The sequence below is a fragment of the Phocoena phocoena genome, chromosome 3 (genome assembly GCF_963924675.1).
Source record: "Phocoena phocoena chromosome 3, mPhoPho1.1, whole genome shotgun sequence".
Lineage (NCBI taxonomy): Eukaryota > Metazoa > Chordata > Mammalia > Artiodactyla > Phocoenidae > Phocoena > Phocoena phocoena.
In genome coordinates, this window is record NC_089221.1 from 156,026,824 (window position 1) to 156,044,325 (window position 17,502).

General features: G+C 45.2%; 1 protein-coding gene across 1 annotated transcript; it reads left to right on the forward strand.

Annotated features, from left to right (window-relative positions):
- The first annotated feature begins 9,606 nt into the window (after nt 1-9,606).
- On the forward strand, nt 9,607-11,613 carry CBY3 (chibby family member 3). The gene is given in 3 exon segments (XM_065873759.1): nt 9,607-9,656; nt 10,928-11,489; nt 11,491-11,613. Coding segments are annotated over 3 exon segments (735 nt in total).
- Nucleotides 11,614-17,502: the final 5,889 nt, after the last annotated feature.

Below are 17,502 nucleotides of genomic sequence, written 5' to 3' on the forward strand. Positions count from 1 at the left end.
CAATTTTTGGCTATATGATATACAACTGCTATGGACATGGTGTACCACTCTTTGTATAGACATATATTTTATTTTTCCCTTAAAACCCAACATTTTCACTTTTTCTTGGTTTACTACCTCAATTAATAGTTACATCTATCCCAAGAAAGACTGTGTAGTAATTTTTTTTGAAATCTTGCACATGTAAAAGTATCTTTATTCTACCCTCACATAGTTTATTTAACTTTATTGAAATATAATTTACATACCATAAAGTTTTCCCACTGTAAGTGAATGATTCGTTGATTTTTAGTAAATTTATAGAATTGTGCAACCATTACCACAATCCAATTTTAGAATAACTCCACCACCGGACTTCCCTAGTGGCACAGTGGTTAAGAATCTGCCTGCCAATGCAGGGGACACAGGTTGGAGCCCTGGTCCGGGAAGATCCCACATGCCGCGGAGCAACTAAGCCCATGCAACTCAACTACTGAGCCTGTGCTCTAGAGCCCGTGAGCCACAACTACTGAGCCCGTGTGCCACAACTACTGAAGCCCACGCGCCTAGAGCCCGTGCTCCACAAGAGAAGCCACTGCATTGAGAAGCCCGTGCACCACAACGAAAAGTAGCCCCCGCTTGCTGCAACTAGAGAAAGCCTGCGTGCAGCAATTAATACCCTATGCAGCCTAATTAATTAATTTTTTTTAAAAAAAAGAATAACTCCACCACCAAAAAGTTCCTTTGTGCCTATTTGTAGTCAACTCCCAACCAACCCAAGGCAACCATAGAACTGCTTTCTCCCACTATTGATCTCCCTTTTCTAGATATTTCACATAAATGGAATCATTATCTGACTTCTTTCACTTAGCATAATGTTTTTGCACTTCATGTTGTAGCACGTATCAAGAATTGATTCTTTTTCCATTATTGAATAATATTACATTGCATAGATATACATTTTGTTTATCCATGGCCACGCCGTGCAGCTTCCAGGGATTGAACCCCGGGCCAGGGCAGTGAAAGCGCCGAATTCTAACTACTGGACCACCAGGGAACTCCCTGTATACAAGTCTTCATATGGACAAGTTTCCATTTGAGTAGTACATAGGAATAGAATTGCTGACTTGTATGCTAAGTTTATGTTTAACTGTTTGACACTACTAAATTGTTTTCCAAATTGGCTGCTGATTTTACATTTCCCATGTAGGAGGATTTGTTTCTCCACATCATCGCCAATAGCCATTTTAGTAGAATATAGAGTAGTATCTCACTGTGGTTTGCTTCGGATTCAGTGAGCCCCCCTCTGGCAGTGAAGCTGTTGGTTTGTGCAGCCTCCCCAATTCTGGGACAGCTAGCTTGCTGACCAAGCTGGGGGAATGTTAGCAGCCTCAGACAAGAATGCCACAGACTCTCACTGTTCTAACCAGAGTTCAGAAGTTTTTCATGGATAAATGCTTCTCAATTTCTCATTTACTTATGGTCAATTTCCAGAGCCCTAAATCTTTAAAAAAAATCTTTTTTTCCAGTTTCATAATTGTTTTCTGGGGAGAAAATTTGCTGACTACTTTTGGTTGAAAATTTTTTTCTCTGTATGGTTTCGCTGTTTCCTTTCAGCTGTTTTCTGTTTGCTTGCCTTGGTCTCTATGTTTTACATTGCAAGGCTATTTTTGTTTTTTGTTTTTTGCCTTGTCTGCACATTGGAATTACCTGGAAAGCTTTTAAAATCCTAGTGCCCAAGCTGTACCCCCAGAACATTACATCAGAATCTCTGGGGGAGGGCCCAGCCAGCTGAGAATCAAAATAATTAAATGAACTATAAACCACTGAAAAAGAGAACTGTAAACAAATTTTAAAAAGGAAAAGAAAAGTAGAATTAATAAGTCTATACCTGTAAAGAAAAAACTTACACTCCTCCTGTGTTGCTTTTTTTTTAAATAAATTTATTTACTTTTTATTTATTTATTTTTGGCTGCGTTGGGTCTTCATTGCTGCGCATGGGCTTTTCTTTAGTTGCAGCGAGTGGGGGCTACTCGTGGTTGCGGTGCGCAGGCTTCTCATTGCGGTGGCTTCTCTTGTTGCAGAGCACGGGCTCTAGGCACGTGGGCTTCAGTAGTTGTGGCTCGCAGGCTCTAGAGCGCAGGCTCAGTAGTTGTGGCGCACGGGCTTAGTTGCTCTGCGGCATGTGGGCTCTTCCCGGACCAGGGCTCGAACCTGTGTGCCCTGTATTGATAGGCGGATCCTTAACCACTGCACCACCAGGGAAGTCCCCCTCCTGTGTTTCTTCTTTACTGTCACACTACTACCACATTCTCATCACTTCCTACACCAGATGTGTGGGAGTTTTCCCCATTGCAAGCAATTCTGTGACACCAGCTGGGTGTCCTACAACTTAATTCTGACACTAGCTACCTGGAGATAGCTAGTGTCAGATCCCACAGGTTAAGGGCTTAGTTCTGTAAGACTGACCCCACTTCACATGCTAATCGCAAGAATTGGATCCTCAGCTTACCCGCAATTTCTGTCCGACTTGGCTATAAATCAGAGGTTTCCATGACTTCCTCCCCCTTGGCTTCGATTATTTGCTAGAACAGCTCACAGAATTCAGAGAAACACTTACATGTATCAGTTTATTAAAGGATATGATAAAGGATACTGATGAGCAGCGAGATGAAGAGATACACAAGGCGAGGTCCGGGAGGGTCCCAAGCACGAAGTTCTGTCCCCGTGGAGCTGGATGTGTTACCCTCCCAGTACATGGCTGTGTTCACCGATCTGGAAACTTTTTGAAACCAGGACTTAGGGGATTTTTATGGAAGCAGGATCAATCATTAACTCCATTTCCAACCCCTCTCCCCTTTGGAGAATGGGGGAGGGGAGGAGGGGATGAAAGTCCCAAGTGTCCAATCATGGCTCTGTCTTTCTGGTGAACAGCTCCTATCCAGGAGCCCACCATGAGTCACTTCATTAGACCAAAAGACACTGCTATAACTCAGGAAATTCTGAGGGATATAGAAACTGTCAGGAACAGGAGTCAAAGACCAAATATTAGAACAAAAGATGCGCCTGGGGGCGGAGATATATATATATGTATTTTTTTTTCTCTATTATCTCACCATACCAGCAGAGGAGAAAGAAGATCTCTTGCTTACAGTAGAATGCTGAGGGCCGACTGATAAGTATGTGCTAGTGTTGGAAAAGCATAATTTGGCAGTCATAAAGATTGGATCAGGCAAGAGTCACCAGTGGATGCTAACTTTAGTGGGAATTTTGAGGAACAGGACATTTAAATGGTCTTAAAAGTGTCTGCCCACAGTAGGGAAGGTTCCTTTGCAACACTTAAATGCAATACCTATCCCTAGATGGGATCCTGTACTAGAGGGAAAAAATTCTATAAAGGACATTCTTAGTAAACTGACAAAATTGAAATATGGATGGTTGTATTATATCAACGTAAATTCATAAGGTTGATAACTGTACTGTGGTTACGTAAGAAAATACACATTGAAGTATTTAGGGCAAAGGACTATGATGTATGTAAAAGGTTCAGAAATGATCAAGGAAATAGGGTAAAATGCTGAGTGTAGGGGAATCTAGATAAAGGGTATACTGGTGTTCCTTGAACAATTTTTATTAAAAAAAATTTTTTTTCCTTGCACAATTTTTAAATTTACAACTTAAAAAAAAAAAAAGCCAGGGGATTTTCCTGGTGGTCTAGTAGTTAGGATTCGGCACTTTCACTGCTGTGGCCAGGGTTCAATCCCTGGTCGGGGAACTGAACTGAGATCCTGCAAGCCACGCAGCGAGTGTGGCCAAAAAAAAAAAAAAAGGTCAGGCTCTCACAATTCAAGACAATTGTTCAGAGTTGTTCAGATCCTATAGAGTCTATTTTGGAAGTTAGAAGCCCCCAAATAATTCTGTTTTCTGCAGGAAGCCTCAGATTTTCATTTAAATGATAACAGGTACCTGTATAAAAAGGAATATTCAGGACAACTATACATGGGCTAATCAGAATATTAACCCACCACACATTCTTGTTTAAATGTCTATAAACATAAGCCTACCTATTTACAGCTGTTATACAAATATAAAACCACAATAAATTTATAAATTACCTATAAAGCATTTAAATTAACATTTCAATAGGACAACAAAAGATGTTTTTCTGCTGAAAATAAGTGCTATTTGACCTGTGATCTGCTCCCAGTGCCCTGAGGCAGATGTTTCCAAATTCAGCTGGCACACACTCTGTACTGTGTCATGATGCACATTCTAAGTCCACTTTTCACTCTTCAGAAGACTTTGAAATCTTCCATTTTCAGGGGAACTCAGTGCTCTCATGCCTGTCTGCTTACCTTCCCCTCTGGTTAGCCACTACCACTCAAACCCAGGTGCAGACTCTCAGGTTCCAGGGTGCTTCCTGGTGGTTATCTAGAGCAAATAGAACATCATCAACACTTTTTTTCAGTTATTTTTTAAAACAAAATTTAAACATTTTCTATAGAGTATTGCAGATTCCAAAGAACATGCATGTAACTAATTTTAAGGCAAAATGGCTTGGGAGCAGCATGGGTATGAGAGAGGAAGCAATAGCAACACTTAGACCACCACTGTGGTTACCCCTCATGCTGCATCCCACCCCTTCTGAAACCACCAAGCCCAAGAGGAAGGCTGAAGGAGAAGCTAAAGAAGAAAAAGTCCAAGGGAAGGATGAACCACATAGGGGATGGGCATCCTTTCATGCATCCTAAAAAGGCACCATGCAGAAAATGGAAGTACCAGGTGAAGCATGTGCATTTTGTATAACTATGTTCTTCTTGTGTTCCGTACTACTTGAATTACTGTTTTAATCAGGTCTTATACAAATGCAAATATTTGTAGTTTTTAAAAAACTATGTTAGCACAGAGAACCCCTCATTGTTTCAGAGAAGGTTAAATATCACTAACAGATTATCATAGAAGCTGGATTGAAATGGTCATGAGGGTAAACAAGATTTTGCTTCCTTGGTTTTGGAACTATTCCTCTTGGTTGCCAAGAGAAGGGATCCACTGACATTTACAGCCACTATGACTGTGAAGAAATGAAAATTCTTTTTTAAGTCCTCTCTCCTTTCCTCTGTGCCATCAGAATGAGCTTTACGTCCTTAAACTCAGACCTGTTGGGACCTGGTACTCCTTTCCTCACAGGCTCCAAATCTGGTCTTTTCAGTGACATTTAGACGGAGTGCCTCAAAGGAACCAGGAACCATTGTTATTGACTGTGCATTTTTAAATTCTAGTTTTCGGGACTTCCCTGGCAGTCCAATGGTTGGGACTCCGCGCTTTCACTTCAGGGGTCATGGGCTTGATCACTGTTAGGGGAACTGGGATCCAGCATGCTGCACCATGCAGCAAAAAAAAAAAACCAAAACAAAACTAGTTTTCATTAAATTTCCTCAAAATCAAGGTCTGTTTGTGAAAGGAGTTAACATGTTAAGTGGGAATTATTCCTCCTCTAAACTTTTCCTTTTCAAATCATCAAAAAAGGCTTCCTTGGGTTTTGTAGCTTTTCCTCTTTTGTAGACCATGGAAATAGGGAAATTGAAAGTTGCTGAATACCATTCCTGATATCACTCAGGACCTTCCTGAAATGTCATGAGTGTTAATGAAAAGTAGCTTTAATAACATAGACACAATAGGGGGGGTGGTGGAAGAGGGAGTGAGGGAGAGAAGGCGAATATGTGATTGGCTGGGTTAAAATATTCCTGGGCTCTGATTCCATGTCCATTAGACAACCTTCTGAGGGCTGATTCAAGCTTATCCTGATGATAAGAGAGAGCTTTGAACAGTGAGCATAAAGGTTTATTTGTGGAAACTGACATTCTAATTCTAAAATTAGGATAGAAATTCAATTACATGGAATTGAAATTATATGAAAATTCCAAGGACCTAGAAAACCAAAGCAGTCTTAAAAAAAACTGTTTGAAGATTTACATTACCAGATAAAGACTTACTGTAATCTACAATAATTAAGAAAATATGGTATTGGTACAAGAATAAAAAGAACAATAAAGAGAATAGAGAGCCCAGAAACAGTCATACATACACAGTCACATGATGAACAATAAAGACATAACCGCAAATAGTGGGGAAAGGCTAGTCTTTATAAATGGTGCTGGGTCAACTTGACAACCATATGAAAAGAACACTATCAACAAAAATTAACTCAAAATAGAACACAAAATGTAAAGCTAAAATGGTGAAACTTTTAGTTTGGCAAAGCGTTCTTTAATATGACATGAAAAGCATGACCTTTTGAGGGTCAAAGTAAAAATTGATAAATTGCTCTTTATTAAAAACTTTTGCTTTAATAGGCAAGCCATAGACTGGGAAAAAAATATTTGCAAAACATATCTGACAAAGGACTTTTATCTAGCATTAAAGAACTTACACTCAACAAGACAAACAATCCAGTTTAAAAAAAAAGGTCAAAAGACAAGAACAACTTCAACAACAAGGGTAACAAATAAGCACATGAAAAGACACTCAACATTATTAGCCAACAGAGAAATGAAATCAAAATCACAATTTAGACACACCCACTAGAATAACTAAAATTTTTAAAAATAAACTTATTTTATTTATTTATTGGGTGCATTGGGTCTTCGTTGCTGCACGCGGGCTTTCTCTAGTTGCAGGGAGTGGGGGCTACTCTTCGTTGCGGTGTGCGCAGTCTTCTCGTTGCGGTGACTTCGTTTGTTGCCGAGCATGGGCTCTAGGCGCACGGGCTTCAGTAGTTGTGGTGCACGGGGTTAGTTGCTCCGCAGCATGTGGGATCTTCGCGGACCAGGGCTCGAACCTGTGTCCCCTGCATTGGCAGGCGGATTCTTAACCACTGCGCCATCAGGGATGCCCATAGAATAACTAAAATTAAAAGGGTTTACCATACTAAGTGTTGGCAAGTATGTGGAGGAAAAGGAACAGAAACTCTTTCAATGATGGTAGGGATATGGTACAACCATTTTGGAAAAACCTTGGTAACTTCATAAAAAGGTAAATACACCTACCATATTACCCAGCCATTCTACTCCTAGGTATTTATTCAAGAGAAATTAAAGCACGTGGCCACACAACGAGTAGTACACAGATGTTTATAGCAGCTGTATCTGTAATAGCCCCCCAAATGGAACCAAACCAAATTTCCATCAACAGGTGGACGGAAAAACAAATTGTGGTATTTCCATATAATGGAATACTATTCACCAAAAAAGGAATGAATTGTTAATAAATGCAACAACATGAATGAATTTCAACTTAAAATAATTATGCTGCAAGAAGCCAGTGCAGGGACTTCCCTGGTGGTGCAGTGGTTAAGAATCTGCCTGCAAATGTAGGGGACACGGGTTCGAGCCTCGGTCCAAGAAGATCCCACATGCTGCGGAGCAACTAAGCCCGTGAGCCACAACTACTGAGCCTGTGCTCTAGAGCCCACAAGCCACAACTACTGAGCCCGCGTGCCACAATTACCGAAGCCCACGTGCCTAGAGCCCGTGCTCCGCGACGAGAAGCCACTGCAATGAGAAGCCTGCGCACTGCAATGAAGAGTAGCCCCCACTCACCACAACTAGAGAAAAGCCCGCGTGCAGCAACGAAGTCCCAACGCAGCCAAAAATAAATAAATTATTAAAAAAAAAAGCCAGTGCAAAAAAAAAAAGTACATACTAAATAATTCTATTTATATAAAATACTAGAAAATTCAAATTAATCTATATAGTGATGGGAGCAGAGGAAACTTCTGAAGGTAATGTGTATCTTCATTATCTTGATTTTGGTTATGATTTCTTACATCAAATTATCCAAACATATCAAAGTGTGCGTTATAAATATTGAATATATGTAGTTTATTGTGTCAATTATACCTCAATAAAACTGTTACAGAAAAAGGTTTCCCAGAAGGTGGCACTACCACTTGGCTCTGCCCTATGTTGTGAGCTCCCTGGAGCTGGGTGACCCCTTCTAGAGCCATCAGGATGCTGGATTAACTAGGAGGCCCCTGCAAGAGACCCTTGGGGTCAGGAAAGCCAAGTAAACGTGATGGCAATTGATTGGGTGTGGCTGGCGAGTAGGGCTGACTTCATTTCCTCCCACAGCTCAACACAGCACTTGTCCTTCAAACAAGCCCAACTCCTTTGTACCTCTAGCCCCTGTCTTCATGTAGCTAGAGTCTCTCATCATTCAGGTCTTAGTATGAATATCAAGTGCCTTCATCGAGTGCCAGGTCTAAATTGGTTCCTACACCTCATTTTGTCCTAAAGTCACTTTCTGTATTTCTCTATTTTCTTCATGGCATGTATCACAATCAGAAATTCTTATTCATTTAGTTATTTCCTTTCATTAAAAAAATTATTCATTTTATTTTTATTTCTGGCTGCTTTGGGTCTTCGTTGCCGCGCGTGGGCTTTCTCTAGTTGCGGTAAGCGGGGCTACTCTTCGTTGTGGTGCGCAGGCTTCTCATTGCGGTGGCTTCTCGTTGCGGAGCACAGGCTCTAGGCATGAGGGCTCACCAGTTGTGGCTCGCGGGCTCTAGAGCACAGGCTCAGTAGTTGTGGCACACGGGCTTAGTTGCTCTGCGGCATGTGGGATCTTCCCGGACCAGGGCTCCAACCCGTGTCCCCTGCATTGGCAGGTGGATTCTTAACCACTGTGCCACCAGGGAAGCCCCATTTCCTTTCATTTTTATTACCTATTCTCTTCCTCCCTCGTTTTTTTTTGTTTGTTTGTTTGGTTTTTTTTTTTTGCGGTACACGGGCCTCTCACTGTTGTGGCCTCTCCCGTTGCGGAGCACAGGCTCCGGATGCGCAGGCTCAGCGGCCACGGCTCACGGGCCCAGCCACTCCGCAGCATGTGGGATCTTCCCAGACCGAGGCACGAACCCGTGTCCCCTGCATCGGCAGGCGGACTCTCAACCACTGCGCCACCAGGGAAGCCCTCTTCCTCCCTCTTTTATGCTGTTGACATCCTACAAATCCCTTTACTGGGGGTGCACCCACCCCATAGGTGCCTTAAGTGTTGGCTGACAAACTCACAGTTGCCCCTGACAATGACTGACTGAGGGCTGGGTGGGGGAGAAGGGCACAAAAGATTGGCTCCCTTGCAGTAAGGAGACCTAACTCTGTGGCACAATTTCTACAGTTCCCTGTGAGATCTGGCTAGAGCTAGTCTCCACTTGAGGCCACATTCCTGCTTAGCTTTAGCTCTTTTCCCTGCCCTGTCCTGCTTCCCTTACTCCCTTCTCCCAAAAACACTTCCCCAGTAAATCCCTCAATAATTCTCATCTGAGGCTCTGCTTCTAGGAAACCTGACCCATGACACCCTTAGTTAGCTTCATGAGGGACTGTTTTGTTCAATCCCCTAGAACAAATTCCTATCTTAGGCTCTGCTTATGACCTTCTCCCCCTTAAGAATGATAGCTTGATGACGGAAGATCTTCCTCACGTTGGAAGAACAGTTTCTGGAACAGAGAAGGCACTCAATAAGTGTGCTGAATGAATACAGGGGAGAGCCCAGGGGTCTGTTTTATAGATTAGCTGATCTGGCCTAGAGGCATTGTGAGTCATAGCCGGTAGACAGCAACTGAGTGGTTCAGAGATGGGGCCAGGCCTGGGACAGCAGCTTGGCACCTCCAACACATCCTCCAGGTGAGGTACAACATGTGAGTATTATCGGGGAAGGATCCTCTGGAAAGAGGCAACCTCAAGGGTGGGCCAGGTTCTAGCCTTGGGCTTCCAAGAGACATGTCCCTGAGCCAGATCTAGGGGGTAGTACTGCCCAGCTATGTGTGAGGAGTAAGTGTGTGTTGAATTAATGAAGGCATGACAGAGGTAACCCTGTCCCAGGGTTCCTTCTCATTTCACTCTCCATTGGGAGAAGAGGAATTCAAAAGAAAGCATACAGTCTTCTTTCTCACACAACAGAATCAGCACGTACAGGAATGGGGGGAGAAGGAGTATGGAACATGTCTGTTATCTGGACTTTAATTTCCTTGAGCATGTAGTCTGCTTTGGATAACAGTCACATCCAGTCTGCGCAACCCCTTTTGGCTCAAGCCCTAAGCATAGGTCCTAGCCCATGGCACATGCCTCTACTGGACTGACCACACCAGACTGTGATCTACACACACACATGTGGCTTCCCAGCTGGACCAGGAGCATCTTCAGGGCAGGCATAGGCTGTGCTGGCACCCTCTACCCAGACCAAGGACTGGCACAAAGCAGATGCCAGTCAGTTCAAGGTTGTAAAATAACTGAATGACGAGGGCAGTAATGCTGTTGGGTATCCTAGACATCCACCAGATACTTTTCAGAACGTAGATCCAGCCCTGGCTTCGCAGTGCTTCAGCAGCGCCCTCTAACCCACGGAAGGAAGTCTAAACTTTTAAGCCTGCCTGTACAGCACCCTCATATAGTGTCCTGGTCCCCCTTTCCAGCTTCCTCTTCTGCTATTTCCAGCTCAATACCCTACACCAATCCTACCCCAAGCTCTTCCTCACATGTGCAACATTCGAGCCTTGCCTAGCTCTTCACTCTGCCTAGCGGCTCTCCCTTACCCACCCCCAATCTACCTGTCAAATTCCTGTGCGTCTTTTAAGTACCTACTTGTCTCTGCTATCATTCCTTCCTCCCTTAAGGGCCTATTAACCCCTTCCAGCAGCCACCCAGCACTCAGAGAGCAGGGTTCTGGTCCTTCACCTGCCCATCTATCCCCAAAGCCTGACACAGTAGTCTTTGGGGAAGGGGGTTTCGGGGAGACTTCTGCTAGTACGAGTGTGCAGGGATGGACTCCTCAGTGGCCAGCAGCTGGCTAACCCTGAGCGCCAGCTGCGGGCCTGAGCCCTGCCCACCAGGCCTCGCGGTTTGAGGGGGCAGCACGTCCAAGCAGGTTGCTCACCCAGACTCTTGCTCTCCAGCAGTGCCCCAGGCTCGCCTTTATCATTCTGGACATCGAGGCCTGCGAGGCAAGGGAGCAGCCTGGGTCGCCCGCGTCCTCGAGGCTCTGCTCTGGGTATCCGTGTGCCTGACGAGGCCCACCCGGCCCTTGCCCTGGAGGCCTTCGGGTGCTCGGCCTCGGGCCATGCGAGCCGCCTGTGGGAACAGCTGCGGCAGTTCTGGGCCCACCATTTCTCGCGGCGCTTCTCGCCGCGGCGCCCTCCGCTGCGCCGCATCTCCTCCATGTCCACCTTCTACCTGCTGGACTACCAGACGCGCCGGGCAGAGCTAGGCCTCAGCTACGGCACACCGCGCACGCGCCTCAGCGACGAGGCCTTCGTGTTCCGCGGCGGCCGGTGGACCGCGGAGGGCCAGCCGGTGCGGTCGCGGCCGCAGCTGCCCTCGCCGACCACCCCGGGCTGGAAGGCGCAGGTGCAGCGGATCAAGAGCCAGGTGCTGCTGGAGGAGAACAACTACCTGAAGCTACAGCAGGAACTGCTCATGGACATGCTGACGGAGACAACAGCACGCATGCACCTGTTGGAAAAAAAAGATATACCACGAGGCAAGCACTGCCGCTGCGGCGCGCGCCTGGCAGAGAAAGATGCGCAAGCGCGAAGGCGCGTGCAGCGTGCTCCTGATCGAGCCGCTGGCTCCAGAGTCGCGGTGACGCAATAAAACCCGTGCAGCGCATGCGCACCTCGCTCCTCACCTTAGGCCCGGGCTCGTTCCTGTGGCCCCTAGAGGGCCCGGCCAGGACTGGGCTCCGGGTGCGCGGGGGGGCTCCGCTGCGCGCCTTCAGGGACCATCACTCCGGGCCTGGTGTGGAGGGGAGACTCAGCCAGCAGCCCGTCTCGGGAGGGTGCGATAGGGCGGTGGAGGAAGATGTTTGCAGCCCGTTGGAAACGCGGAGTGGGAGCCAGGCTTGCAACAGTGCGGCAGGGGGCGGGGATGGCCGGCGATGAGAGGTAGTGGTAGCAATGGCTTTCTTGGCCCAAGGGACGGAGGGCAAAGTCCGCGAGGCAGGAACACCTGGGCTCAGGGATGGAGGGTGCGGTGGGGCGGGCGGGCGGGCGGGGTCGGTGACCTTACAGTTGGCCTTTCCCTCCCTGAGGCGATCCCGGGAGGGGTTTCAGCCCGAGTCCAGGATAAAAGTCTATTTTACGATCTGGAAACTGTTTCCCGAAAGAATCCCTCGAAACTTTGAGCTCTGCCTCCCCCTCCTGGCTGTGTGGCTTTTGGCGAGTCGCTTTTCGGTGCGGGTTTCCTTTTCCTCTCTCTAGAATTATGGGTCGGGGATGCAAACAAGCACTGTCCAGAGCTAATCCAGCGCACAGATAGGATTTGCTCGACCCACTTTATTTTACAATTTTGCATGAGGCCAACATTTAAGAATTTGGAGATGTCACATTAAAAATCCAGATTTCCCGTGTTCTCCTGAAAACCCAGAAGACTCAGCCATTGCTGGACCTTGGTTTTGCCCAGCAGCAGTTGCCTGAATTGTGGCTGTCAGCTCCTGCTCAGCTTCACTCCTTTCCTCCTATAGGTGTCTGATTTTGGATCTCCTTCTATATCCGTTCTAGATCGATGTTCTCTCCTGGAGCATAGGGAGCCCTGTGCCCAAGGTATCATATAAAGTGCTTTTGGTGAGGGTGTTGTGAGTGATGTGGCTGCACAACAAAGGTGATGACACTGGTCCTTGCAATCTGCAACCTTCCCTTGGAATGTAGACAGGCCCTTTCAGCACCCAGTGAAACTTAAGTCCGGTAGGATTCCAACACATTTTCCTAGAGTCATGTGAAAACTTTGAGAGAAGTGGGTGTCCTTCTTCGGCCTAACTTGCTTTCAGGAGAAAGACTAGGGATTACTAAACCACTACTTTGTATAAAAATGTGGCCTAATTAAATCAGCAAAACAACACAAAACATGTCATTAGACACTATGCTTAAAAACATTTCTTTTGAGCAGTGCTCTTTTGTATTTTAATAATTCTATATTTATATTAACAGATTAAAATATTTTTAAATAGTTGTAAAATATAATTTCCTTTTAGAATAACTTAGAAAATAAAAAATATACAGAAAAGGAAATGAGAAGGGAATCAAAACAATACCTAGAAAAAAACACAAAATAAGGCACTGATGGAGAAATTATACTAAGTGAAAGAAGCCAGATGCAAAGGACCACATATTGTATGATTTTGTTTATATAAAATATCCAGAATAGACAAATCCACAGCCGGGGGATGTGGGGAGGAAGGAGTGACTACTTAACAGGAGCAGGGTTTCCTTTTGGATTGATGAAAAATGTTTTGGAGTCATAGTGGTCGTACAACATTGTGAATGTTCTAACAGCCACTGAATTGCACACTTTAAAACAGTGAGTTTTATGTGAATTTTACCACAATAAAAAAAGATTTTTTTTAAGGAGGAAAGTGCTTTACATTAAAACATGAGATAAAAACTATGTGGTATGGGGAAATAGCAAAAATCATAAAGGTGATCCAAGAGTACCTAAAGTTTAAGGAATATTGCTTTGGCCAGGGCACTTGCAAACAAATAGTTTATTTTCTAGAACAGAGAAAAGTATCTGCCCTGCCAGATCAGCAGCAGATGGGGAGCCCCATGTTTAGGGAGGGGTATCCAAGTGGATAAAGGACCCAGATCAAATGGGGCAGAATGATATTTTAAGATATCTGACTTTGTTCTTTCTGCTCTGGAACTTCACCCCCTGACTGAGGCAGCAAGCTCATTGCCCCGGGGGTGGGGGTGGGGCTGTATGTGTGTGACAGAGCAGAAAGTAGGAACAAAGAACTCTTTGTGGCTTTCACCTTCTACAGCTCAGAACCCTCTGGGGAACAGAGCTTTGAAAACATATTTTTTGGGCTTGAGGAGGGAGGTCAAAAAGGCTGTAGATTTGTCTACAGCAAGAGGAAAGATGAAGGGAAATAGAAGTAGAGATCCTTCCATCTTGGAAAGAAGTCCTTTCTTGACCCTACATTACTTTCCAGCTACTGCCCCATTTCTCTGCTTCCCTTTATAACTAAGCTCCAAAAAGTTGCTTATATTCACTGTCTTCAATTCCTCCCCCCACTCTTTGCTCTTAGTTCCCCTCAGCTTTGGATTTCTCACCTCCAAGTCTCCCCAGCCTGCTCTTGTCAAGGATGACATTGACTCCAGTGTTGTTAAGTCCTTTGGCTAATTCTCCATCCTCATCTTGGCCCATCAGCAGCATTTCATGCAGTTGACGCCTCCTCATCTTCACTTGTCTTCTAGGATACTACACTCTTCTGATTTCTCTCCTGCCTCACAGTTGCTACTTCTCAGTGTCTTGCTGATTTTACTTCCTTCAGGTGTCTACTTAAATGTCACCTTTTCAGTGAAGTTTTCCCTAATGACTTTATTTAAAAGAGCATGCATTCTCCCCACACCCAACCAAACCAGTACAACTTATCCTCCTTTCCTGCTTTGTTTTCTAGCATCTGTCACCATTTGACCTCCTATGTATTTTGTCAGTCTCCCTCCACTTGCTCTGCCCCAACTAGAGTGTAAGTTCCATAGGGTTTTTTTCTGTTTTTTTTTTTTTTTTCTGTATCTTAGTTAGAAAAGTGCTTAACACTTACTAGGCTCTCTCCAGATATTTCTAGAATGAACAAAGGTCTGTAAGAGACAGGCACCTGAATCCCAGGAGCAGATGGTGTTTGGCCTTTGGTATTGTCATAGGTATCTAATCCTCTAGGAGGCAGGGAAGGTGTACCAGATGCTTTTGGAACTTTTGGTTGCATCTGATAAGCCCACCTCTGATTTTAGCCACAACTATGGTGGATGGCTCTGCGTATACTGTCAGTGCCTCATTTCAAGTGTCTACTGTGGGTTTCTCGGCCTTTCTGCTTCAGGGCTTTCTCCTAAGCCTCAGGAGCTCTTTCAACCCACACACATAGCCTGGGAGTGCAGGAGAGTTAATGCCTTCTGGGGGCAACCTCCAGTAGAGGACAGAAACCAAAACACACTTTGTTGAATTTTCCTTCTACCATTTTCCTCACTCCCCCTCTCTCAGTTCATGGAATCATCTACCAGGTAAACTGCACCCAAGTTCTAAGCTCAGACTCTGCTTTTATGGGGATTCAAGCTAAGGCAGTTAGTAAGAAGTAGCACTAGAAGGCAGGCCATAGGGAAAGGAATCTAGAACTAGATCACTCCCCATTCAGAAGGCTCACTCACCACTGTTGGTGAGAAGGATGGTAGTAACCCCTAGTGTCCTAAAGCATAAGACTCTTACCTTTGGTAGATTGGAATGAGATAGAAATTGAAGGGAAAGTTTGGCTTATGTAGTAGCTTTGGCACTCGAAAGATATGGAGGCAGCTGTAATTACAAGGATTATGGAAGTGGTTAACTTTTCTAAACTGTCTTAGAAGCTTTGAAGAAAGAATGAAAGGCTCTTCTTAGCCCACTCAACTCAGGGCATGATGTGAAAGCTGGAAAGTCTCCCAAGGCAACATGTAAAGAACTGCTCACTTCTGCTGCCAGGAAGCAGAGTGTGCTGAAAATAAGGCTCAAGATTTAATCAAGGGCAGTAGAGCTGCAGAGAAGACCCGTGCATCCTTAACAATTTTCCTGTACTAAAGTCAAGCGTTTTAAGGGGAAGGAATGGGACCCTAAGGCCTGGCATGGGGATGTTTGGGTGGATATACCTAAGAACCTTGAGCCCTCAGAGCCCCTGAACCCTTCTGGCCGGTAGCAGCTGCTCCTTCCCTTGATAGAGGAGAACAGCTTTATTTTTCCTGGAGACAATGCAGCGATCTCACCTGAGGTAGATGTCATAAAATGATGCTAATCCTTCTGAAGCTCCACCTCTTGTTGCCTCTAGACCAATAACTAGGATCGAGTCTCAGCATAGCCCAAGCAGTGAAGCACAGTCCCTACTCTAGAAGGAAATAGCTTGATCGTCCAAAAGGTTGCAGGACATGTCTAACCGCAGGACCTCTAGGGGAACAGAGATGGGAGTGGATCTAGAGGGTGGGGGTGTATATAACACTGGGTAGGAAGTTGATTGCAATGGAACATTTCCCATAACTCAAGACTAGAGTTCTGCCAAGAGCTTGTCCTAATGTGCTACTAGATGACTCTGGAAAATTGGACACGATGGTGGCCTAAGGTCAATGAGGTGGAGATGCCAGAATTGCCTTGGCTGAGTTTAAAGAAGGGTCTGAAGGCTACAGGGAAGTGGGAATATTAGAATGGGTTTATTACATGAGACCAGAAGATTCACCATTTGACTCTGTTCTCTGGGAGATGCCCAGAGGATGCTCCTTTGGCTAAAGCAGTAGGGAATATGACAGTGAGGGGGGGGCATTGCATCATTGAGAAGGTGTCGATGGCTGTCCCCGGTATGCCAGGGTTGACAGCAGGAGATGCTGCCAGGGAACTGGGCTCCCTAGTGTCATTGGGGATGATGGGATTCGGGAATGGCATTTGACCATTCTGGATGGTGACATTTACAGATCAGAAGCCAGGAGGGCATTCTTATCGTACTTTGCAGCAAGAGTGGAATGGCAACTTGGGGGGCCTCGCTTCTCAGAGACCTGTGGTAATGATGATAATAGGCCACAGTGTTCATAGGGGCAAAATAAATGGGCAGCCAATGGAGGCAGAGAATAAGTGATAGAAAGGGTTGGGGAACAAGGATGAGAGACATGCTAGCAAAGACAGTCTTGCTATTAAAATGCCTTACTTAGTATTAGGTCAGTATTTAGATACATCCTAGGAAAGGTAGGTGAGGAATGCTCCAAATAGACTGAAGTTAAGTTTCCACCACTGCAGCAGAGTGGCAGGTTTGACATACAAATTGAGTTATTGAAAAGCAGTTAAAAACCATGTTTCTTGAACACCCAAGAACATGGAGTAAGATCTGTACCAGCCACAAATACCAACAAGGAGACAAGGCAGTGTGAGATGCTGATGTATGGCATGCAGAGAAGTGAATGTGACAGTGACTAACCAAATTCAGACCTTTTGTGGATGTCTTAGTTCAGACTGCTGTAACAAAACATCATAGACTGGAGGACTTATAAACAACCGAAATTAATTCCTCACAGTTTTAGAGGGTGGAAATCTTAGGTCAGGGTGCCAGCATGGTCAAGTGAGGGCTCTCCTGCCGATGGCTAACTTCTTGTGTCCTCACATGGCAGAGAGCAGAGGTGGGAAGCCAGCTCTCTTGTGACTCTTATAAAGGCACTAATCCCATCATGAGGTCTCCACGTCATGATCTCATCTAATCCTAATCATCTCCCAAGGCCCCACCTCCTAATACCATCACATTGCAGGGTAGGGTTTTGACATATGTTATGGACACATTCAGTCCATAACAGGAGGCAAATCCCAGAACTGGAATCAGGCTCAGCAGGCAGCAGGGAGACCAGGACTTCTACCTGCAGCAACAGTGCTCTGCACTTAACTCACCCCACCAGTCCAGGTGATAAATGGCAGCAGGGACAGTAACATGGGCCAGTAAAAATGGTCAGTGGTTTCACTTTTGCAAGATGAAGAGAGTTATGGGGAT